The sequence below is a fragment of the Trachemys scripta genome, chromosome 2, assembly GCF_013100865.1.
Source record: "Trachemys scripta elegans isolate TJP31775 chromosome 2, CAS_Tse_1.0, whole genome shotgun sequence".
In the NCBI taxonomy this organism is placed as follows: Eukaryota; Metazoa; Chordata; order Testudines; family Emydidae; genus Trachemys; species Trachemys scripta.
This window is the reverse complement of record NC_048299.1, coordinates 130,420,204-130,444,635: the sequence shown is the minus strand read 5'-3', so window position 1 is coordinate 130,444,635 and position 24,432 is coordinate 130,420,204. Positions and strand designations below refer to the sequence as shown.

At 46.1% G+C, this 24,432-nt stretch overlaps 1 protein-coding gene across 4 annotated transcripts in view; it reads right to left on the bottom strand.

Annotated features, from left to right (window-relative positions):
• Nucleotides 1–1,028: 1,028 nt before the first annotated feature.
• The window catches only part of OTULINL (OTU deubiquitinase with linear linkage specificity like), a 46,516-nt gene continuing 23,112 nt past the window's right edge, over nucleotides 1,029–24,432 (bottom strand). For 3 of the 4 annotated variants that reach the window (XM_034761551.1, XM_034761553.1, XM_034761554.1), the window contains exons 2-8: nucleotides 20,910–21,069; nucleotides 20,769–20,800; nucleotides 20,580–20,671; nucleotides 17,240–17,389; nucleotides 10,798–10,926; nucleotides 3,362–3,634; nucleotides 1,029–2,372 (exon numbers count right to left, since the gene is read on the bottom strand). In XM_034761551.1, the coding sequence (XP_034617442.1) occupies nucleotides 2,193–2,372; nucleotides 3,362–3,634; nucleotides 10,798–10,926; nucleotides 17,240–17,389; nucleotides 20,580–20,671; nucleotides 20,769–20,800; nucleotides 20,910–21,069 (1,016 nt within the window). In that variant the 3' untranslated portion in view covers nucleotides 1,029–2,192. Of the gene's footprint in view, nucleotides 2,373–3,361; nucleotides 3,635–10,797; nucleotides 10,927–17,239; nucleotides 17,390–20,579; nucleotides 20,672–20,768; nucleotides 20,801–20,909; nucleotides 21,070–23,025; nucleotides 23,636–24,432 lie in introns of those variants that run through there. The other variant, XM_034761552.1, reaches the window with a different exon arrangement.

Here is a 24,432-nt window from a genome sequence, read left to right as displayed (position 1 = left end):
AAACAGAAGAGGAACATGTTGAACTCAGGAAAAAAGGTTTTTTAATAAATAAAATATAATCAGAAATGTGGTTTTGGGAAGATGAAAAAAATGTATCAAACAGTTTTAATTAAAGGCTACAAATTATTGAACAAACCATCCAATAAAACTTTCAGGAAACAAAACAATTACAGTATTCCCCAAATCCGTGTTTGCTTTATAAATATATATACATATATGCAAAGAAATATAAGGGGGAAAATCACTTTTCATTAAAGAAAGGAATAGCTCAGTCTCTGTGTACTCAAAGCATATATAATTAGTTTATCTCCTGAAGACCTAATTCACCATTTCATTCTGGTAAATTATCTCCTGTGAGAAAGAGAAACACTACATGAGTCTTTGGAGATGATTTCAACTTTAAAGGAAAATTGTTTGTTTCTTATTAAAAACTCTTCTCTTTATATATAATCTTATTAGAGAAGTGACTCAAATAATTTTAAGCTTATGATTAAGGCTATGTTTTAGTCATGGTATTTTTAGTAAAAGTCATAGACAGGTCATGGGAAGTAAACAAAAATTTATTGCCTGTGACCTGTCCATGACTTGTACTATATACCCTGGACTAAATACTGGGGGGGTGCAGCCCGGGAATGCTGGAGGTGCTGCAGGGGGCACCGTTGGTGCTGGGGTGGGGGATACGAGGCGGTGCACAGCCTGGGACCCACACTGATGCTGGTGGGCAGGTAGCGGCGTGCAACCCAGGACCCCCATTGGTGGTGGTGGGGATTGGCGGGGCTGGCAGGCTCCGTACCTGGCTCTGTGCCTCCCCGGAAGTGGCAACATCCCACCCACCTCAGCTCCTAGGCAGAAGCATGGCCAGGCAGCTCTGTGCGCTGCCTGTCCCGAGTGCCGGCTCTGCAGCTCCCTTTGGCCAGGAACCGCAGCCAATGGGAGCGGGGGTGGTGTCTGCAGGCAGAGGCAGAGCACAGAGCTGCCTGGCCACACCTCCACCTAGGAATTGAGGGATGTCACCGCTTCTGGGGAGCCCCCAAGGAAAGTGCCACTCAGAGCCCTCACTCCCTCCCCGATGGTGCAGCTGCAGAAGTCATGGAGGTCCCACAAAGTCACAGAAACTGTGACTTCCGTGACCTCCATGACAAACTCGCAGCCTTATGTATGATGATGTTCATGTGCCATAAATAAACATATTGCTAAACTGTTATCACTTTAATTTTCATTAAAGTTAAGCTTCCTAATTTTATAAAATGGTGGAACTGCAGTTCAGTTTCTTAGAATGAGGGGAATGTGTAAAGCTCCCTATTCAAGACAGCAATACTTGCTTTTTTAATGTATCTGGCATTTCCCTTCCTTCCTAGTAGTCATCTTTTTAATGAACATAAAGTGTGGTGAAATAGCAGTTCCCACCTAAGATAATTTTCTTGTTATACTGGATACTTCTTAAGACCCTCAAAAACTAGAAGTAACCTTGATGTCAAGATTAAGAAAAGTAACTCAAAGGTATTAAATCGTATATACAAAAAAGCTTAGGAAATGTGAGTCTTGCTAAATGTATATATAATGTACAGAGAGTTAACATTTTTGTGAAAAGCCAGTATTTGTAAATGCACTGAAGTGCACAGCCTTCTCAAACCAATTGCAAAGAAAATCCTTTACGTACTTTTGATAGGTAACATTAAAATCTGACCCTTCCAAAAAGAAGGGATGCGGGGAGAGCAGGGGGAAGAGTATATATTGAGTAAAGCTATATTGCAAGTTATTTATTTTTATTATTGCCTTTGTTTCTCTCCCAAGTCAGTGGCTGAAGCACCCTTCTTAAACAAAGAATAGGTATCATTTGACATTGTAAGTTTATGTACAACACATGTTTTGGACTTCGCTCAACAAGTGACTATCAACTATCTAGTGATAATGTTTTCTCACAGGTGATTTACCATTTTTTTTTATTTGAGAACCTTAATATGCCAGTTTGTCCTGATTGTATGATTATGTATTTTGTGTTTTTCTGAGGCAGATCACAGGTGATATGGGTCAGTACAAGCAAGCAAGAAGTTAACATAATAAATCTGTGTGTCCTGTAGTCATTATTTTATGTTACTTGAAATCCTACTGTTGCTGGCAAAGGACTTGGCTTAAAGGTGATAATTTGCTGGAGATGGTCACTTCTTCTACTGCATGGTTAGAAATCAGTCTTATATTCTAATAATGGGGATGTGATAGTGATGGTCATCCTCAGTCAGAAGAGAGACTTCCTGCCAGTCCCTGTGATACTCCTCTGGATAGTTTACTTGAAACTCTTCAGTGTTAAACTTATACAGTCTGTAGACTCTTATATTTACTTCAAGTAAATATCCAAGAAGAAACATTTCAACCTAAGGGGGAAAAAAGATGTAAACATTTGTTTATAGATTTATAAGAAGGAAACTGGGGGAAAAAACATCCTACACTTTAATCATGCTCTGATGTTTAGTGTAAGTCATTTAACTTGTTTAGTTGTGTAATAAGAAGAGTGGACTAGGAATTACAACCACAGGAATTTCCCACAACCACAGCAGATAAGTACCCAAAGGAGATCTTTCTCAGAAGGGCAAATATACTTTCTAAAGTGGCCTTTCTGGAAAGCTTCTATTAAGAAAACAAAAACAAAAAAACAGGTGCAAAAGATGAAACAGGTCAAACATGCAGGGTATTGTCATTTAAAAATCATGTTATTTTACATATTTTACAGTGATATCACTGCTTTTTGTAATTTGTATAAATAATTCTCCAAAATAAAATGTCTTGGGGAAACTTAAAAGTCCCCCCCCCCCGCGTTTTTAACTGCTTTTTCTTCTACGAAAAAAATTGATTTTTTCCTTCCAAACAAAATAATTCTATCGTGGATGATGTATTAAATAGAGCTGAGCAAATAGCTGATTTTTGGAATCAGTGACTGAACTGAAAAAAAAAAAAATCAGCGTCAAAACAAAACTAAGGTTTTTTTTTTTTTTTTTCTTCCTTCTCACCAAAAAGAGAAAGAAAAATTCTTTTGGGTCAAACAAACTGTTTAGAAAATGTTGATTAGAAATGACATTTTGTTCAGAAAACATCAAGACAGTTCATTTTTAAAAGGTCAAAACAAAATGATTTGATATTTCCAAACTGTGTCTTCCAGTTTCTGTCTGGCTGAAACTATTTGCAAATTCAGGTAGAATTTGGTGAACAGCTTAGGTGCGCTAAAAACAATGCATTTTTCACCCACCCTGGTATTAAAGTATACTAGGAACATCAAATCAATGAATAAGAACTCAAAAGTATTCCCAAACCCTAATCCTTCAGAAAACACAGACTGCTAGAACTCATTTTTTATTCACACCATTACCTGCTCCAGACCACCCGTGTCCCCTATGGAATTCAGATGATTCATCATGAAACTCAAAGGGTCAGATGACGTATCACGAGCAAAAAGGAGGCTAAAAAGGACAGGTACACGTTTCTGCTCATTCTTCATCTGTTCATAGGCTTCCACAACTTGGTAAAGCATGATGAATTTTATAGCCTCATACAGCTTATATTCCTTGCTTTCATCAGAGAAAAGGATATTGCACATGTTTCCTCTTTCGTCGTGGTCTTTAACACCACTTATTTCAGTCCACTACAAAGCATACACAAGAAATTCAAATCAGCGGCTTAACTCATCACTAATAAATGTTTTTGTGTTATTTTTTTAATGGAAACTATTTTTTGACAAGGATTAAAAAAAGAATAATCACTGGGTATCAATAACCATTATCATAACTAAAGTAAAAATAAATGGAAGAACTGAATGGCTTTTAGAGATTGGCAATGGAACTCAAAGTCTTTCATATCATAATTTTGAATCCACCAGAAGTTGTTAGTTACAAAAAATAAAGGGACAATACCAGAACTATTAGTTCTTCTTCGAGTGCTTGCTCATATCCATTCCATTAGGTGTGTGCGCGCCGCATGCACGATCGTCGGAAGATTTTCTACCCTAGCAACACCGGTGGGTCGGCTGTGGAGCCCCCTAGAGTGGCGCCTTCATGGCGCTGAATATATACCCCAGCCGACCCGGCGCCCCCTCAGTTCCTTCTTACCGCCCCTGACGGTCGTTGGAACTGTGGAGCGCGGCATAGCTGATCTCCACTCTCCCTAGCTTCGTTCGTTATTAGCAGTTATAGTTAGTTACAGTTCTAGTGTTAAATAGTTAAATAGTTAAAATAGTTCATAAAAGTTGTTTAGTTGTTATACTAGTTCAGGGGATTAAGGGGGTCGTCTCCCCCTTTCTCCCCCGGCCGCGGGTCCGGGCTCATGCCCAAAGCTCCCGGCTTCAAGCAGTGCGCCTCCTGCGCTAAACATATGCCCACGAGCGACCCGCACGACTCCTGTCTGAAGTGCCTGGGAGAGTCCCATCAAACAGATAAGTGCAAGATCTGTAAGGCCTTCAGACCAAGGACCAAGAAGGAGCGGGACTTTCGGCTCCGGCAACTTCTGATGGAGGCGGCACTTAGTCCTGACGCTCCATCTACAAGTCAGGCCCCGGCACCTAGCGCCTCGGTGCGCAGTGCCCCGGCGGCACCGGCCACGACGACCACGCGAGTGGCGTCGGACAAGCCTCCCCGGCACCGGACCTTGTCGGCACCGCAAGCACAGCAAGTGCCTAGGCGCCGTTCATTATCCCCAGGGCATAAAAAAGCCCATAAGACGGGGGCCTCCGTGCCGAAGACGCCGGCTCCCCCAGTGCCGGGGGTAGAGCCGCGTCCGCCGGTGGAGCACCGGAAACAGGTGCCTCCAGCACCGTCGACTCCGGCGCCGAAGCCGTTGAGTCCGGTGCAGATAGCGTCTCCACCGAGACCGGCGGTTATACAGTGCCTCCCGTCGACTCCGGAGACCTTCGAGGCGGCGAGAGACTTAATAGCTCTCACAGAGCCGGCACCGCCCCAACCACCGGCACCGAAGGCACCGTTGACTCGCCCGGTACAGTCGAGGGGGAAACCTGCCTTGATGCGCCCTCCATCGCAAGGGCTGGAACCTCGGCACCGATCCAGGTCCCGAAGCAGGTCCCCACGCCGCTCGCAGTCCCGGCACCGAATATCGCCTCGGCACCGGTCGTACTCGCAGCCAAGATCTTCTTCGCGGCACCGCTCTACGTCTCGACACCGCTATGATCGTCGGCACCGATCAACGTCGAGACGTAGTTCTCGGCACCGCTACGGTCGACGCTCGACGTTGAGAGGCCGCTCCCGGCACCGGGCATACTCCAGGTCCTCGTCGAGGTCCAGATCTGACTCCCGGCACCGACGAGGTCATCGGCACCGGTCGCGGTCCCGGCACCGATCGCCGGCACCGCGTAGAGATAGATCATCTCCGGACCGGCACCGTGCGGCACCGCAGCCCACGGGAATCGTCTCGACGCTCTCGGCACCGCCGTGGCCATCGAGATCGGTGTCCCACTCCTCGGAGGACCTCTCGAGATCGGCATATCCCCCTCAAGGGCAAGCCGAGGAACAGGACTTGGGCCATTGGCGGGAGATGACAGAGGACCATTCTCATGGCCCATCTCACTGGTCGTTCTGGACCCCGTGGGCGTACCATCAGGAGCAAGGGGCTCCAATACCTTCGACCTCTCGCTCGAGTCACTCCGGTAGAAGGGCCCCGGAGTCCACCATCTCTCGGCCTCCACCAGGGGACATGGAGGCTTCCGTGTCTGCACCGCCTGACGCCCTGGACCCAGGCGCAGGTGATGCTCCGGCCCAGGAACAGGGAGACCAGGACCAGCCCTTGGATCCTGTTCCACCGGAGGCATCTTCCTCTTCTTCGCCGGACGAGGCAGTGGCGGGCACATCGTGCACGGGCCCACCTCCAATAGATCTTCGGGCTCACCAGGATCTTCTGCGCAGGATGGCCCGTAATATGGACCTGCAGGCGGAGGAGGTAGTGGAGGTGCACGACCCGATAGTGAATATCCTCGGAGCGGATGCCCCATCGAGGGTAGCGTTACCCCTGATCCGCACGATACAAACCAATGCGGATACGATATGGCAAACTCCTGCCTCTATCCCACCCACAGCGAGAGGGGTGGAACGGAAATACTTTGTCCCGTCGAAGGACTACGGGTACTTATATACCCACCCCCAACCATGTTCACTGGTGGTGGCATCAGTGAACGCACGAGAGCGCCACGGCCAGCAGGCTGCAGCGCCTAAATCAAAAGAGGCTAAACGGCTCGATTTGTTTGGCCGTAAGATTTACTCAGCCGGAGGGCTGCAACTTAGAGCGGCGAACCAACAGGCACTACTGAGCCGCTACAATTTTAACTCCTGGAACTCCATGGGGAAGTTTAAGGAGTTGATTCCCCAAGAGTCCAGGGAAGAGTTTGGAGCCATGGTTGAGGAGGGTAAGAAGGTGGCTCGGACCTCCTTGCAGGCCTCCTTGGACATAGCAGACTCAGCTGCGAGGACCATGGCTTCGGGTATCGCTATGCGGAGGATCTCCTGGCTTCAAGTTTCGGGTTTGCCTCCGGAGCTGCAGCAAACCCTACAGGATCTGCCCTTTGAGGGACATGGATTGTTCTCGGACAAGACGGACTCTCGCCTGCAGAGCCTCAAGGACTCGAGAACAATCATGCGCTCCCTCGGGATGCATGTTGTGGGCCCTCAGCGCAGGCCATTTAGGCCGCAGCCTCAGCGCTTCTACCCCCCCCCCCGCCTCGTCAGAGACAAGACTCGGCCCGGAGGCGAGGGCGAGGTGGTAGGAGAAGGTGGACCGGCCCCCAACCCGGCCAGAACCAAGGGCCACCTAGACCGCCTTCAGGCCCCAGGCAGAACTTTTGAAGGTGCGGTCGAGGACGGCGCCCCAGTCATCCACCAGGATCCAGCCCCCTACTTTCGAGATCGCCTCTCCCACTTCCACCGTGCCTGGTCCCTTATAACTTCGGACCGTTGGGTCCTCTGCACGGTGGAGAGGGGATACGCTATCCAGTTTTCTTCTATCCCCCCCTCCCACCCCCCTTCCCCGTCCCTCTTCAGGGACCCTTCTCACGAGCAACTTCTTATACAGGAGGTTTCTACGCTCCTGGCCTTGGGGGCCATAGAGGAGGTTCGGATAGAGTTAAGGGGCAGGGGATTTTATTCCCGTTACTTCCTGATCCCCAAGTCCAAAGGAGGTCTGCGGCCCATCTTGGACTTGCGCGGACTCAACAAATTCGTAGTAAAGTTGAAGTTCCGCATGGTCTCTTTGGGGGCCATTATCCCTTCCCTCGATCCTGGAGACTGGTTCGCCGCCCTCGACATGAAAGACGCATACTTTCACATCACAATTTACCCACCTCACAGACGCTTTCTGCGATTCGTGGTAAACACGGTGCACTACCAGTTTGCAGTCCTTCCCTTCGGCCTATCCTCGGCCCCAAGAGTGTTCACGAAATGTATGGCTGTCGTGGCAGCGTACCTTCGTCGACAAGGGATACAGGTGTTCCCGTACCTAGACGACTGGCTGGTACGCGGTCGCACCAAGGAGCAAGTTCAAGCTCACGTCCACAGAATAGTGCACACATTCAACGAGTTGGGCATCCTACTCAACAAGGACAAATCCACTCTAGAACCTACCCAGAGAATAGAATTCATCGGAGCAGTTCTCGACTCCAGGCGTGCACAAGCCATCCTGCCAGACAATCGCTTTGGCACCATCACGAACCTCATTCAAGGGCTCAAGGCCTTCCCAACCACCACGGTGAGGTCGTGCCTTACCCTGCTGGGTCACATGGCTTCCTGCACGTACGTAACCAGGCATGCCAGACTTCGGCTTCGCCCACTTCAAACCTGGGTGTCATCAATATACCGTCCACATCGGGACAGCCTGAATATGGTGGTCACGGTTCCGAACTCGGTCCTGGCCTCCCTCACCTGGTGGCTAGATCACAATGTGGTCTGCGAGGGGATGCCATTTCACGCCCCACAACCCTCTCTGCACCTGGTCACGGACGCGTCATCTCTGGGTTGGGGCGCCCATCTCAACGAACACCATACCCAAGGCCTGCGGACTGCACCCCAGTTAGCCCTGCACATCAATGTTCGGGAACTGATGGCAGTGCGCCTGGCGTGCCAGGCATTCCTCAATCTCCTACGTGGCCGTTGTGTGTTAGTTCTCATCGACAACACCACGGCCATGTTTTACATCAACAAGCAAGGAGGAGCACGTTCGTCAATTCTATGCCAAGAGGCCATTCGCCTGTGGGACTTCTGCATCGCCCACTCAATTCATCTCACGGCATCGTTCCTCCCTGGAGTCCAGAACACTCTAGCGGACCGACTCAGCAGGTCCTTCCAGACGCACGAGTGGTCTATCCGTCCGGACATCATACATTCTATCTTCCGGAGGTGGGGGTTTCCCCAGATAGACCTGTTTGCATCTCGAGACAACAGGAAGTGCCACATGTTCTGCTCCCTACAAGGTCGAGCTCCGGGCTCCCTCTCGGATGCGTTTCTCCTTTCCTGGAAAGACCACCTGTTTTATGCCTTCCCTCCGTTCCTCTGGTCCACAAGGTACTGCTCAAATTGCGCAGAGACCAGGCACAGGTAATTCTGATTGCTCCAGCGTGGCCGAGGCAACATTGGTACACCACACTGTTGGAGCTCTCGGTTCAGACACCGATCCCGCTTCCATTATGTCCGGATCTCATATCTCAGGACCACGGTCGGCTGCGTCACCCCGACCTGCAATCACTCCACCTCACAGCGTGGCTGCTCCATGGTTCACCCAGGCAGAGCGGCAATGCTCGCACTCTGTCCAACAGATTCTGCTGAGCAGTAGAAAAACCCTCAACACGGACCACGTACCTGGCCAAGTGGAAACGGTTCTCCTGTTGGTGCGAACAACGAGCCACGTCCCCGTTGCAGGCACCCATTCCTCTCATATTGGAATATCTCCTCTCCCTAAAACGGCAAGGGTTGGCGATATCTTCAATTAGAGTTCACCTGGCCGCTATATCGGCCTTTCACCCAGGGGAACTCGCGTCCTCGGTATTCTCTAACCCGATGGTTGTTAGATTCCTCAAGGGCTTAGACCGGACGTACCCACAACAGCGTCATCCCGTCCCGACGTGGGATCTCAATCTGGTTCTCTCTAAACTCACAGGTCCTCCATTCGAGCCACTGGCCACCTGTTCACTTCTGTACCTATCCTGGAAGACAGCCTTCCTCGTAGCCATCACCTCAGCAAGGCGCGTTTCTGAACTCAGGGCGCTTACATCCGAGCCCCCTTATACCGTTTTCCATAAGGATAAAGTGCAGCTTCGTCCACATCCTGCCTTTCTCCCTAAGGTGGTTTCTCCATTTCATATCAACCAGGACATATTTCTCCCGGTCTTTTATCCCAAACCACATGCCACTCGCCAGGATCAACGTTTGCATTCCCTGGACGTGCGAAGGGCCCTGGCCTTCTATATTGACCGCACAAAGCACTTTAGAAAGACGACGCAACTCTTCGTTGCGGTGGCCGACCGAATGAAAGGCTCACCGGTCTCCTCACAACGCCTATCCTCCTGGATTACGTCTTGCATCCGGACTTGCTATGACCTGGCAGGTGTCTCAGCACCGCACCTCACCGCTCACTCCACGAGGGCCCAAGCCTCCTCGACTGCTTTCCTGGCACATGTTCCGATACAGGACATTTGTAGAGCGGCGGTTTGGTCATCAGTCCATACGTTTACAGCTCACTATGCACTAGTGCAGCAGTCCAGGGACGATGCTGCATTCGGGTCAGCGGTTTTGCACACAGCAATGTCTCACTCCGACCCCACCACCTAAGTTGGGCTTGGGAGTCACCTAATGGAATGGATATGAGCAAGCACTCGAAGAAGAAAAGACGGTTACTCACCGTTGTAACTGTTGTTCTTCGAGATGTGTTGCTCATATCCATTCCAAACCCGCCCCCCGTCCCCACTGTCGGAGTAGCCGGCAAGAAGGAACTGAGGGGGCGCCGGGTCGGCTGGGGTATATATTCAGCGCCATGAAGGCGCCACTCTAGGGGGCTCCACAGCCGACCCGCCGGTGTTGCTAGGGTAGAAAATCTTCCGACGATCGTGCACGCGGCGCGCACACACCTAATGGAATGGATATGAGCAACACATCTCGAAGAACAACAGTTACAACGGTGAGTAACCGTCTTTTTTGAGGCTCGATCCCCCACTGAGTCTATGAAACTGATTTGATCAGGAGGGTCAAAAGACCAAAACTGATTAATAAAGAACTCTGTCAGCATTTAAAAGGACACTCTCTTTGGAATGTAGAGTGAAATCAGACTGAAAAAACATTCACAGAGACCAGTGGCCATGCCTGAAAACAGATGTGCCTAAATTGCCATTATGGAATGGTAGCAAGTTGGGTAAGACAGTGTTTGTGGTTTTAAACTCTTCCCCCCTCCAGTGCTTAATTCTAGTTGTATACTTTGCTTTTAAAAGGCTGCTGGTCACTGTATCATTGATCACATGTTCCCAAAGGGAAGAAACACAGGTGTCTGAGGTCTCTAAAGATATAAGATAATTTGCAGGTAAACCAAGACAAAAAGATATACAGTAGAATTAAAAATGAACATGTAAAGGCCTAAATAGTGATGATCAACAGCTACAGGGACATACTTATGCCCATACTTAAATCCAGTACATACCACTAACATCTAACAGATTGCACAGGAGCAATGTTTTGAGCAGAAAGCAAATACTTCTGTGACAGTAAATGATTTTCCTTTTCAGTCTCAGTCCTCCCTTCTAACATTTTTTTCCATTTCCTAAATATTCACCTGTGTCTTTAATGTTTCCATACATTTACGTAATTTTCCAAATACGTTGGCACCTGTGTATCTTTCTGGTCCAAAACTATATTGCTGAATCCAGTTGCAGCCTTGTGAATACAGAAGCTTTTCAGGGAGCTATAAAAACATAATAGGGGAGAGATCACTATGTAACAACAAGCAGAATATACTATTGTAATTAATTTAGGTATAGAGAAGATATGTTTTAAATGATAAACCACATCCTGAATAAGACTAAAACCGAGCCAACAATTTTAAAAAAGGAAAGGTTACTTACTTTGCGATAACTGGAGATTCTATGAGATGTATTGATGTGTAGTGCACTTCAGGTGCTCATGAGCTCCATCTGCCTAGAACCAGAGAATTCTTTCTAGGGGTGTCTGCTTGGTCCGTGTATGTGCCCACTCCCTCCTTATGCTCCTCACCAAGGGTATAAAATGGGCTGCTGGACCACCCCCATCTCAGGTCCTTCTCCACTGCAAGGTTCCACAATGGATTCGAGGCAGTGGGAATAGAGGGTGAGTGGTGTACGACACATACGAGCATTTCAAAGAACTCCAATTACTACAAGGTGAGTAATCTTTCCTTCTTCTTCGAGTACTTGTCATTTTGTATGGTGCACCTCAGATGATTTACAACCAGAGTCCCTCCCAAGGAGGTGGATGCCCGCAGCCTTGCACCACTACAGAATGCAGGACTGGCCTAGCCTGGGAGGCATCCAAGTCAGATGCTTGCACCAGAGCATGGTGCCTCACAGAGATGTGTACCAAGCCCCAGGTCGCTGCTCTGTAGATGTCAACGATCCTTGAGTGAGGCTATCCAAGCTGCCTGGGCTCTTGTCAAATGTGTTATTATACTGCCCCCAAGAGGGATCTCATTCAGCTTGTAGCAGAGTACCGTGCAGCCTGAGATCCACTTTGACAGTCTCTGGAGGAAATGGCTTTTCCCATCATCCTCTCTGCAAATGAGACAAAGAGTCTAGGCAACTTCTAGAACTGCTGTGTCCTCTACAGGTAAAAAGCAAGAGCTCTATGGGCATCCCAGGAGTGCCACTTCACCTCTTCCTTTGTGGCGTGTGGCTTGGGGGAGAACATAGGTGACTGGATGCTTTGGTTGATGTGAAAGTCAAACCTCATGTGTAGTCTCATGGACACTTTGTCCTTGTGTTATACTGCGTGGGGGATCTGCCATGAGTACCCCTAGTGCCCCTTCTTGTCTGACATTATAGTGACCAGAAACTCCACCTTTATGGAAAGGTGCTGCAGGGAGCATGAAGCCAGTGGATCAAACACTAACCCCCTCAGACTGAATAAGACCAAGCTTAAGTCCCAGGCTGCCGCAGGCTTCATCATGGGAGGGAAGTCCCTAACTAAAACCCGCAGGAACTGGAATGTAAACGGGTGTGAGAGAACAGTGTAGCTGCCCACTGTCAGGTGGAATCTTAGGGTACATCTACACTACAGCGGGGAGTCGATTTAAGATACGCAAATTCAGCTACGTGAATAGCGTAGCTGAATTCGACGTATTGCAGCCGACTTACCCCGTTGTGAGGACGGCGGCAAAATCGACTTCTGCGGCTTTTTGTCGGCGGCGCTTACTACCACCTCCGCTGGTGGAGTTAGAGCGCCGATTCGGGGATCAATTGTCGCGTCCCGACGGGACGCGATAAATCGATCCCCGAGAGGTCGATTTCTACCCGCCGATTCAGGCGGGTAGTATAGACCAGACCTCAGAGAGCTGAGGGACAGCCTGAGGATTTAGAAGCTAACAGGTAGTCCAACATGTCTGGCACCCCTGAATGCAAGGGGGAAATTCGCGGTTGATCATATTACATCAGAAACCTCTTCCATTTTATAGTGTAGCACCTCCTGGTAGAGTTTTCCTACAGTTACTCTGTAAGGTCTGCACGTCAGCCAAACAAACTCTCTTTAGGCTCAACATCCATCCAAATACCACACCCTCAGGGGCAGCATGGATGGGTTGGCGAGTCCTCCCATCATCCTGCGTCAAGAGGTCTCACATCACGGGGAGTGGAGAGGACCCCGAGCAAAAAAGTTCAACAGAGTATGGGGTACAAGAACTGACAAGGCCACCCCAATGCCATGAGAATGACTTGCACCTTGTCCTGCCTGATCTTTCTTAAGTAACCGTGATCACAGAGGGATCGGGGGAAACACATACTTCAGAGCCTCCAAGCATCACATGAGGAAAATGTCACCCAGAGAGCCTGAGCTGCAACCCCTCTGTGGAGCAGAACTCCCTGCACTTCTTGTTCAGATCTGACATAAACAAGTCTGTTATTAGGTGAACCCATTCTGGAAACACCACCTACAGAGTCAGACCCTGAAACTCCCACTCATTCTCGCTGCACAAGTGTCTGCTAAATGAGTCGGCCAGGGTGTTCTGAAACTCTGGCAGATGGACTGCTCAAGGTAATGTTCAGAGGTATGCACCCATTCCAGACATGCTTGCTGGTGTAACAGAGCACTGTTATGTTGTCTGACAGCACCTGGACCAACTGGCTCCAAATGCAAGGGAGGAAATGCTTGCAGGTCAGCCAAACCACCTTTCACCCTCCAGCACACTGATGTGGAAAATTCACCCCTGAGGGGACCACATTCCTTGGTCCATCTGCCCCTCCATGTGACCTCCTCTGCCTGACAGAGAGGTGTCTGTGGTCATAGTCCTAGTCAATAGCAGGTAACAGAACAGGACATCCAGGCACACACCTTTCTCCTGTCTTCACACCAGTCAAAGCAGTCTACAACCCTTCAGGGAACGGAGACTAGCAAGTTGAGACTGTGTGGACATCATCCATAGCCAAGCCTGCAGGCACAAAGCGATTGTCTGGCAAATATGACACTGGATCTGGCCGCACCCCTATAGCCTGTGTGAGTTCCACAGTGAACCTGTCCAAGTTCACCTTGAGACCCAGTCTTTTGAACAGGCCCAGGAGTGTGACCAGACACCTGCGCCTCCTGGCAAGGTTGCCTCTTGAGGGGCCAATCGTCCAAGTGGGGATACACTACTGGCCCTACTGGGGATAGAGCACTGCTACCACCACCAGCACCATGGTGAACACCCTCAGCGCCACTGAAAGTTCGAAAGGAAGTACCCAGTACTTGTAGGGCTGATGCACAGCGATAAACTTCAGGAATCTCCTGTGTGGTGGGTGGATGTTTATGTGGAAATAGAGATCGAAAGCCATGAACCAATCTCCAAGATCTAGTGAGGGAATAATTGAAACCAGGGTGACCATCCTGAACTTCAGACTGCATATAAACTTGTGCAGCTTCCTGAGGCCAAAGGTAGGTCTCCATTCCCCTACACCCCATCTTCTTGGGGACGAGGAAATACCTTGAATAGAAACTTTCCCTTTGCTGTCAGGGGCATTGGTTCTATCGCCCCTCATTGCAGGAGGGCCTCCACCTCCTGCTGAAGAACCTGCTTGTGAAAGTTGTCCATGAAAGAGGACGGAGAAGGGGGTTTGGGATTGGGGAGGGACAAAAACTGGATGGGATATCCCAAGATGACCTCTAGTACCCACCTGTCTGTCGTGTCTCTCTCCAGATTGGTAGGTACTGGGGCAGCCACACTTCAAAATTTGAGGAAGAAACAGGGAAGGAGCCTAAATCCATTGGTCTGGTTGGTGCCTGGCTCTCAAGAGTCCCAATAAATGCTGATTTGGGAGTCTGATGGACATGAAGGATGACTGCTCCTGGGCACTCCTCCTCTGCTTCATCTGGCACTTGCGGGGAAGTTTATACTGCCACTGGTGCTACAACACTGGCTTGGGTGGGCCTCTGCCTGAACTGTGGCTTGGTGGACTTGCGCTTCATAACAGGCGTGTAAATGCCAACCAAACTGAGCATGGCTCAGGAGTCCTTTAGTGAATGGTGGGACTCATCCATCCTTATGCTAAACAGTTTGTTCCATTCGAATGGAAGGTCCATCATCATTAATTGCATGTCCTTTTGGATCCCTGATGAAGAGAGCCACAACTAACGTCTCACTGCCACTGCCATAGACATGGACCACGCCACAGTGTCTGCCACATTTAGGGCTGTCACGAGGGTGGATCTGGACACCAGCTTTCCCTCACTGATTAGGGCCTGAAATAGCTCCCTATTGTCCTGAGGTACCTTCTTGATGAATTTGATGAACCTATTGTAGATGTTGAAGTCATACTTGGCCATCAGTACCTGGCAGTTCAGAATTCAAAACTGTAGGGAAAGCGAAGAGTATTCTTCCTCCACCCCCCACCCCCAAATTCTCTTAGCTGCCTTTTTGTGAGGCATAATGCTGGCAGCTGTTGCCTACTGCACTACATTGCTACTGTCACCACCAGCAAGCTAAGGGCCAGGTGGGGAAAAAAGGTATTTTGACCCCTTTGTGAACAGGAAATCTCCCTCCTCTGCCCACCTGTACAACACAGGAATGGTGGCCGGCATCTGCCAGAGTGTCTTAATTGGCTTGAGGATGGCCTTGTTAATTGGCAGCTCCACCCTGCTTGGGCCCAAGCTGTGCAGAATGTCCAGCAGTCTATGCAGAGCCCCCGGGACTTCTTCCAGGGAGATGTGCAGGGCCTCCACCCCCCTCTTAAGCAAGCCCTGGAAGACCTTGGGTCAACCAGGCACTGTGGAGAAGCTGGTATCACTGCTTCCTCTGGAAATAATATGGATAAGCTCACCGGTGCACTCTCCTCCTGCCCAGGTTGGTCCTCACCTTCTGAGGGTCTCTCTGTTCCAGGGAGCCTGTGGAGATTCTTCCTCCCACAGGAGAGATTTATCTCCCTGGGCTCCTAAGTCCCTCAGTGTGGGTACAAAATGCGATGGGTCTGTGGATCTTCTGGGCCTCACTACTGCCACTGTGGAGCCTCATACCCCCATCGCAGCAGTCCCCAAGATGATGTGTACCAATACATATAGGGTGAATATTCCCTGGGACGGGAGTACTGTGACACTCAGAGATTCCCAATGGCCTATCTGGTCTTAACCCTCACAAAAGTCACCTTGGGGAGTAGTTTGGGGACAGGCCCCCTGTTCCTGGTACCTCCAGAGTCAAAGGATTCTGAGTCTGAGTCCAATGGGGGATCTCTCAGTACCAGGAGGTGGCGATGCCCTGTCTCTATTAGTTGACAGTACTGGCGAAAGTCTGGCTTGACCCCAGCTCAGTGATGGGGTACAGGCTGGTATCGATTGGCATGTTGGTATAACTGGGTGGTCTCTGGACAGCAACAGCAATCCCAGGTCTTCTCACCCAAGTCTATCGGAGCCGATGGGGGATTGGGGAGTGGCAGGAGAGGCCTGGAACCAGCCAAAGCCACACTCCTACCTTCCTCAGGCCAACATACAGGGGGTCAGAGCTGGAGCTGCCCTCATGGACCTATCCCTGAGAAACATCATGAGGCAGATCTCCCTTGACTGCCTCATCCTCTGTGGAAATGACCTACAAGTTCTGCACTTGGTAGGGATAAGGCCTTCCCCCAGGTGGTCCAAAAAGAGTCATGACTGTCATTTACTGGGAAGTCCCCCTGGCAGTCCACAAAGCTCTTGAAGCCTTTGGCATATTCTCCCTGCACCAGAGTGAAGCAAGGGGACAAGGGGGCGGGGAGGGAAGAAGGGAGGATCACTGCCCTACACAAGGGGTGCCCAACAAGGGCACAAAATATACTAAGCTAAACTATTTACAGGCAAAGGCCGAAAGGATGCAGTGACCTGAGGCTCCATCCCAGACTCCAAGCAGCGAGAAGGAAGTGAGAGGGCAGCGGTCTGGCAGCCCCCTCTTCTCCTCGGTGCAGAGCACATGAATGAACTGAACAGACACTGCTAGGAAGAATTCTCTGGTCTCAGGCTCACGGAGCACATATACAACCTGAAGTGCACTACAAAAATAGAAAAGCACTCAAAAAGAAACCCCCAGTCATCTACCGCTTTAGCTAATGGTAACGCTCTGTCGACTCTCAGCTTCATAAGAACTTTTGTGGCCTTTTCAATAGATAACCAGCCAATAAAGAGCACAATGGGACCCTCATCCCAGACTGGGGTCTCTAAGTACCCTCAATGCAAATAGTAAATAATAATTCCTGTCCAGTGGCAGGCATAAGGCTTAAAATGGGACCACATAGATTATTATTATGCCTTATTAGCATGAGAGAAATAGCCCTTATACCCATGCCCCCTCAGACATGATACTATACCCACCCATCTCCCTTCATTTATTCTTGTACTCTTAAGAATAAGGGAACACAATGGACTTGATACTTGCTTCCACTTTTGCATAGTGCTTAATCTGTCTTGCTCCCTCCTGTATGCTCTACTCACACTTGCAATGGAGTACAGCAATTTTAGAGAAGTTGTTGCTGGCTCAAATCCTCCTTCTATAATATAAGGACATGTAAATTTTATTTGCTTTGGCAACTGAAACATACCTTTAAAATGTCTCTCTCCTTCATCCATGATGGAAAATAAATGCCCTGGCTGAATACCTGAAACAGCACAGCTCTTAATGCACAGTAGTTATCTCTTCTGACTTGTCGTATATATTTAATATGGTGTTTCCAAAACAGTTCTTCATAAGCCTAAAAAAAGGCCAAAACAGCAGAGAACAATGTGTATCTTAAATCCTAGAATGAACCAGTGAGACAAGTTCGCTTTGAGGCTAATTTCAACATGTCCTTAAGGGTCTATAAAAATTCTGTTTTTAGTGGAGTAATACTACTGATCTCAGTGGAGTTACTGCTGATGAACACTAGTACAAGGGAAAGCAGAAGTCCTAAAGACATTTTATTTCATTGTAGATGTATACACTTTCTACCAGTTTCAATATGTTTATACATGGTCTGGACATCGTACTTCTCCAATTTCCAAAATGATCTTTATGATCGTCTGTGTGTATAATTCAATGCATATTTAAGTAATTTTTTATCCTCTCTCTCTAACTTGAAACTGATGTTTACCAGGTTATATGTTGTGAGCAGGAGACAGCAAACTGCTATGGCCGAAAAGGTTTGATACGGGGAATTTTTGTGGATTCACTGGTGCTGTCAGCCTAATACTAACAGTCCTAACCTTTGAGGAACATCTGCTTTGCAGGCACTCAGAAGTGCTAGGAATTTGTTATCAAGGTGACTGAGAAAAAGATCACGACTTTTCTGTGCAGAACTTTATATGACAATGCCAGTATTTCAAAAAGAAAATTTGGATCCAGATGTTAGGTTCATACCAGATTGTTTTCTCTTCTAAAATTGTGTATCTAGCAATATACAGCAGATGGAGCCCTTCCATCGCAAAAATTATGCCACTGGATTACTAAATTGATTCTCTATCTGAAGGTAGCTGGCACAAAATGCAAAATGGCACAAAATAACCCCAATATTTATTTCATCTTCTGTGATCTCTGGAAAGTGCTTTCTTGTGTCTCTTTAGCCATTACTGATACTATTTATTCATTCACTATTCATTTGCTGAAGATTTTATTAAAAATTGGATCATACAACAGTAGCATAACTACTGTCAAGCAGTTTGCAGTGGAGCAAACTAATTCAACACATTGTGTCTAGTCTATTTTAAAAAGACAGGGAACTGGGATATAATCACAACTCTTCACATCAGTGGCAATTACTAGGCTAAATCCCCATGACCCACTGTGATGGCCAAATATGGTTTCTAATTTCTAAAAGCATTTGTGCCCATAAAACATGTTTGGCATCTTCACTGTATTATTTAAACCTAGAATTGACTATGCCAGCAAACTATAGGCCAGGATGAGACCACTGAAATTTCTGGCCTAATTCTTTGGTTGCCAGAAAAATAAAGGGACGATGAAGAATAATCATTTTAAACCCAAAATGCCTATTTTATGTTCCAGCATTCTGGAAAGCACAGTTATGCATTTAAAACAAAGACTCCCTTCCCCTCCAAACTGAATCAGCAGCAGTCCTAAGAACTGGCAGCATGCCAGTATTGCCAGGATTTTAGTTGCTAGGTTGTTGCCCCCACCACCACCTCTTTTCTAAATAGTGGGATGAGAGCGTCATTGCTACATTTCCAAAAGCAATGCTATTAATAGTCACATTCCCAGGTATACTTGTGCAAAAGGTCAAACAGCACAAGTTTTCCCTCAGTATCACTTCATTAAATATTAAATGCAGTCTTGTTGAAATTATAGGAAGTGCCTAGCTCAAACCCACACATTTCCTGAAAAAAGTCAGAGTTAAGGCATGTGAAACAATTCGTTACAGTAAGTAAACTCCAAACACAAACCTTTGCAGAGTGAGTTAAGGATAGGGTGAAAAGTGTCAGTGCTGTGGGTTTTGGTTTTAACTACACTAAAGGTCACATTATCTTGGTGTTTTGTGTTTAATAGCCTTTTTTCTTCCTACAAAATAACATTAGAAATAATCACTTGTCATTAAACTGATTCCAGTTCTTCAAACTAGTACATTTTCAAAGAGGTTTTAATATATGGATCACTAAAACAAATTGTAACAGCATTATGTCAAAACTCTTGGGGTGTAATCCAGAGATTTGGCTGTGTAATAAAATGATTATCTGAAATTTATTGCAGGTAGATTGTGTACATGTTGTTGTAGGCTACAACAACTCTCCTGTTTTCACTTTTTACAATAAAATAAAACCAGGTATAGGAGGAGCCATTGTGGGCCAACAGTAAAATATCATTGCCTCTCTTCCTTGATCAGTGGTTCAGTTTAAATAAAGGACAAAAGAGAACTGGTGCCTCTTTCTTTTTGGTTTTGTAGCATCAGTCTGAGTGTGGTTTTGGGGGTAATTCAACATGTTGGCACTTGCTGCCAACATTGCTTGAGTCCCACTACAGTATTGCAGAAATTACTTCTCCCCACCATGTGCTGCTAGGACAGTTGTGGTGAGCTTAGGTGCCTGAATATATACTCGGTTGCATTTTGTTTTCATTTCATCGAAACGATCAATTCATCTTTTGTATTAACTTAGTTTAGTTTCTTTGCAGTTAGAAATTGGAAGGTCTGTAACTACTATTCCTCCTACAAAGGGGGCGGGGGTGCTAGTGAATCAGGTCCATTGCTTCGAGGACTAAAGACAAGTCTAGTCTGGCCAACCTGCACTCAAGATCAGGACCCAAAGTTGGGGAAAACAAAAGTTGCTATATGCCACCTTTGTGTTCCCCCAGAGGTACTGGGGAATTAGGTTGGTCCCAGTGCAAATCAGATCTGCTCAGGGCTACTTTAACTTCAACCAGATGGCCTGAGGATACCAGAGTGCAGCTCTGCTCTGAGTGTGCCTCCCAACACACCCCTACACCACAGGGTGGCCAGCTCTTCTAGCTCTATGGCAGCCATGAATTCCTCCATGACAAGGGAATCTCCAGCTGCACTGTTAGGCTAGCTCGTTGGCTCATTTTTGCTGGCAGAGCAGTGCAAAGAGGATGCATCAATGCTGAGGATCTGGTCCACATTCTGAGTAATTCTTGCCTGTAAGGGTACATCTACACTGCAGCTGGAGGTGTAATGTCCAGTTCAGATAGATGTACATGTGCTCACTCAATCAAAGCTAGTGTGTGTACATCTACCCTAGCTGGACATTATACCTCCTTTCTATATACAGAACCGTGTACCTAAGGAGAGCTTCCCTCCGCCCCTTTTCGAAATTCATTTGATCTCACACAGCTCATAACATCTGCTTACATCAAAATTGGATGGAATTTATTCTTTTTTTCAAACAATATTTTTTTCAAACTTTTTATATATAGATTCAACTTCTAAAAACTCTTACCGCCTTCATCTGCTTGGCCTGCTTGGTTTCTCCTTTCCATTCTCTTGCACAATAACCAAGCAGATCAACTTCTGCCAGTACACTGAGGTTCTCTAAACCAAATTTAATTCACAGATTAGTTAAACATCTACTTTTTTGCATTTAAAAAGGAGGAAAGTTATAATGCAGATTGGTAACAAAAAAGTTTACTTTTGAATTTTCTCTGCAGATATCTACTCCACCTGAAATCCAAATGATAAAACAGCTGTCAAAAAGAGTTTGCAGAAAGTAAATATTTAATGAAAGAACAAAGATACAATTGAAATGAAAGGCATCGTAGTAAAAACATACCATTTCAACAGCTGTGCTAAGTATGCATAGAGCCTTCTACAATACCAGAGAGCAGCAAGGAGAAAAGACATGACTAATATTAGTTGTCTCTTTATTTTTTGCCACACCATATGTAAGGATTGGTTGACAGCTGTTGTCCAGGACTGCACTTCATTCCTTCCTGAAACAAAAATTAAAAAGTGAACAATATCTCACTGTTTCACACTACCTGTATACAACCCTTCTACTAATGACTTTATGTTGCCAAGCATTCAAAATGAGTCAGTCCTCAAAAACCATGAGATTGGTTGTAAACCTATGAGATTTTTAGAAATGATAAATTTGGGCGCTCATTTTAGTTATCCTCTGCTTTCTGAACCTTTTGGGTGCATTTGAGTCATGCTTTAAAGCTTTTCTCTGCAACAATGAGGGCTAGAAACGTATTTTTTTAACGAAAGCTGAGATTCTCATCTAATCACATGATTCCGGGAGATGGTGTTTTAAGAAAAACAGCAAATATTGCGAGACTCACAATCAAACTGTGAGAGTTGGCAACACTGGAGACCAGCAATAGGGAAACCAAGATGTTTTGAAAGCTGATTGCTGGTTCTTGGGCATGTGCACCCATCACAATGTCCTGTTCTGAGGCCTGGCCCTTTAAGACCAAGGGAGTTGTACTCTCCAGATGGAGCACAAGATGGAGAATGATCAATTTAGCATCATGTGACTGGAAACCACATAAAGGAATACTCCTGGCTCAATATGGGGAAAATAAAGATTAATTTACGACCCTGAAGAAAGTTCCACCTTGACGATTTTGCAGGAGGTCTAGGGGTTAGCCACAGGAAAGGCATGAACCCTTATTTTCCAGCTGGGAGAAAGCAGGACAGCTCTAATACTCTGTAGTATTTTGAGGGTTTTGGGTTTTTTTTAATCTTTTGTTAATAAAACCCACCCTGAAGAATAGGACATGAACTGAGTGGCTGTAGAGTGCTTTACTCTACCTTCCTTGACTGGTGAATTTGCTACTGGCTTAGGCTTAGTACATTCCTATAATTTATGATTAACTATTGCTCTACCAATAACTGCTTCAAGTATTAACATATTTGCACCATAGGATCAACATATCTGTAATAATGAACATTAACCAACCAACCAAAAAAAAAAAAAAAAAAAAAGCAACAGGACAGACCTTCCTTGCATTTTCATTTAGTACAATATTTTAAGCATCATCTGACTTCAAAAAAGGCTTCCCTGAATCATGAGGAATGGCCATTCACTGTTGAGTTCCTGAGCTGATCGCTTTCTTTCTATAGGCACCATGTGTTAGTCAGTGCCTTGCCTCTGCAATATGAATTGTGGGCCAGATCTTCAAACAATACAAATCAGTGTAGCTTCCTTGACTTCAATGGACCTATGCTAATTTACACCAGCTGAGGTTCAGTCTCTCTGCCTTTAATTGTGTGTTTCCTTAATCTTTTGGGACTTATTTTTCCCAAAATGTGTATGAAGTTCAAATTCATTTTGCCTATTCACATACGGCTACCATGAGTGCATGAATCATTCAGATGTATGCCCATGTAATCCTGGTAATTACATGCACAATTGTGCACAAGTTCTTAGGTGAGCTCTTGCACATATAAAGAATATTGATGCTATCATTCAAAAGCTTTGCTACAGGATATAACTTTTAGGCTGTGTGGAAACAAGGATCATGTCTAGAATCACGCACTGAAATGTTTTCTTCCAGTAGTTGTGAAGAAAAAGAAGCTAATGAGTTTTAAGGGGTTTGTTGACTGATTTAAAGTACTTCTCCTTCTGCCAATCCCACTTGGGCTGAGTACGCTAGCACCCCAAACTCAGACAGCAGGGGAATGAGAGAGGGGAATCAGCCCTGTTACATCAGCAGACCAATAGAAGCCACTACTCAATGAGGTGAGGAACCTTGATTTGTATTAACTTAATTGTACTAGATCAAGGAAATTTGCCAATGAACTTTTCATCTCACTTCAATGATTTAGCACATACAGGGTACATGCAGCAACACACTTTGGCCTTGTGAATGTGCTTAATACATGAAGACAGACAAATATCCGATTACCTTTTATTCACAGTGCTATAGTAAACACCTGCTCACCTGACATGAAAGGGGGTTACTCCTGGAAGTGCTGCTTTTGAAGGGATAAAGAACAATTTTATAATATGCACTCCTAAAGTAGATCCAAAAATCAGTGTAACATTTTAAAACGCATTGTCTTCCAGGAGCTGCAGCAAACATTTATCACTGGCTACAACTATAACAAAACATTAGCTCTTTCAGTAAGGTCCAGAGATTTTGATTGTTGGGGAATATCCTATGGCATCTCTATTCATAGCATATGCACTGATTATCTATGGAAACAAATGGGGATACTTTTAATAAACAATTTCAAAGCAGCTAAATTATGACTAATTGTATGAGGTTTACACATTGTTTGAGGGGGAAAATCCTGGGAGGTTAATAGAGTTACAGTGATTTATTTTATCCCTCCATTTCTGTGATGAAGGCATGATTTAAAAAAAATCAGCAAGTTTATAATATAAGCTTCTGTTAACTATACTAGCCCCTTGTAACAGTTTACAACTCTTGTTCATTACCTGGCACATTCGGTTGTCTAAGTTTTCCCACCTTTGTACAAAGCAAACCCAATGCTGATCCAGCTTAAAATATCCACAGCAAATTAATCAAACATATTGGAACAAAAACAAGTGAAGATGCAAAGGAAAAAAACAACTTGTCAAGTCTTTTTTTGCATTATTTATGGTGGCAATATATACATACACACACACACATATATATATATATACACACATACACACACACACACACAGTACCCTCATTTGATTTTGATTGGGCAGAATGGGACTATTAAAAAGACTGAACTGGTATTTTTCCCCAAAGTAACATGTTATGTAGAATAGTAGAAATACATTTGAGCAAATTCCTGATATCTAAGGTTTCTGTTCCAGTTCCATATTTTACGGGGTGTGTGTGTGTGTGGGGGGGGGGGGCGGCTCACATGAACTTTGCTAGTGTTGAAAAAGTCCTTTAATTTACATAAAACAGAATTTCTCAATAGCCTTACACTGTATTGAGAGATTCAGCAAAAAAGCATTAGAGCCTTTTTTGAAATCCAGTGATACCCCACTTGTGGTACGTGTGTAATAACATAGCAATAAGTAACTTGGGTGTTCTTTCAGCCTGGTCTACACTACAAGGTTAGGTCAATGTAAGCTGTCTTGCATCAACCTAGCTGTGGAAATGTCCTCACTTAAATTTGGCTCCCACCACCTTAAGTGCCGATTTAGTAACACTGCCTCCCCGAGTGGCATACAGTCAATACTGATGTAGTTATGCTTATGTCGACTGTTATTGACTTTCAGGAGCTGTCCCACAATGTCCCACACTGACAATACAATTGATACAAGCACTCCTGGTAAGGAGGCACAATGCTGACACAAAGAGCCAAGTGTGCACACAAACAAGTGATTTAATAACTGCAGT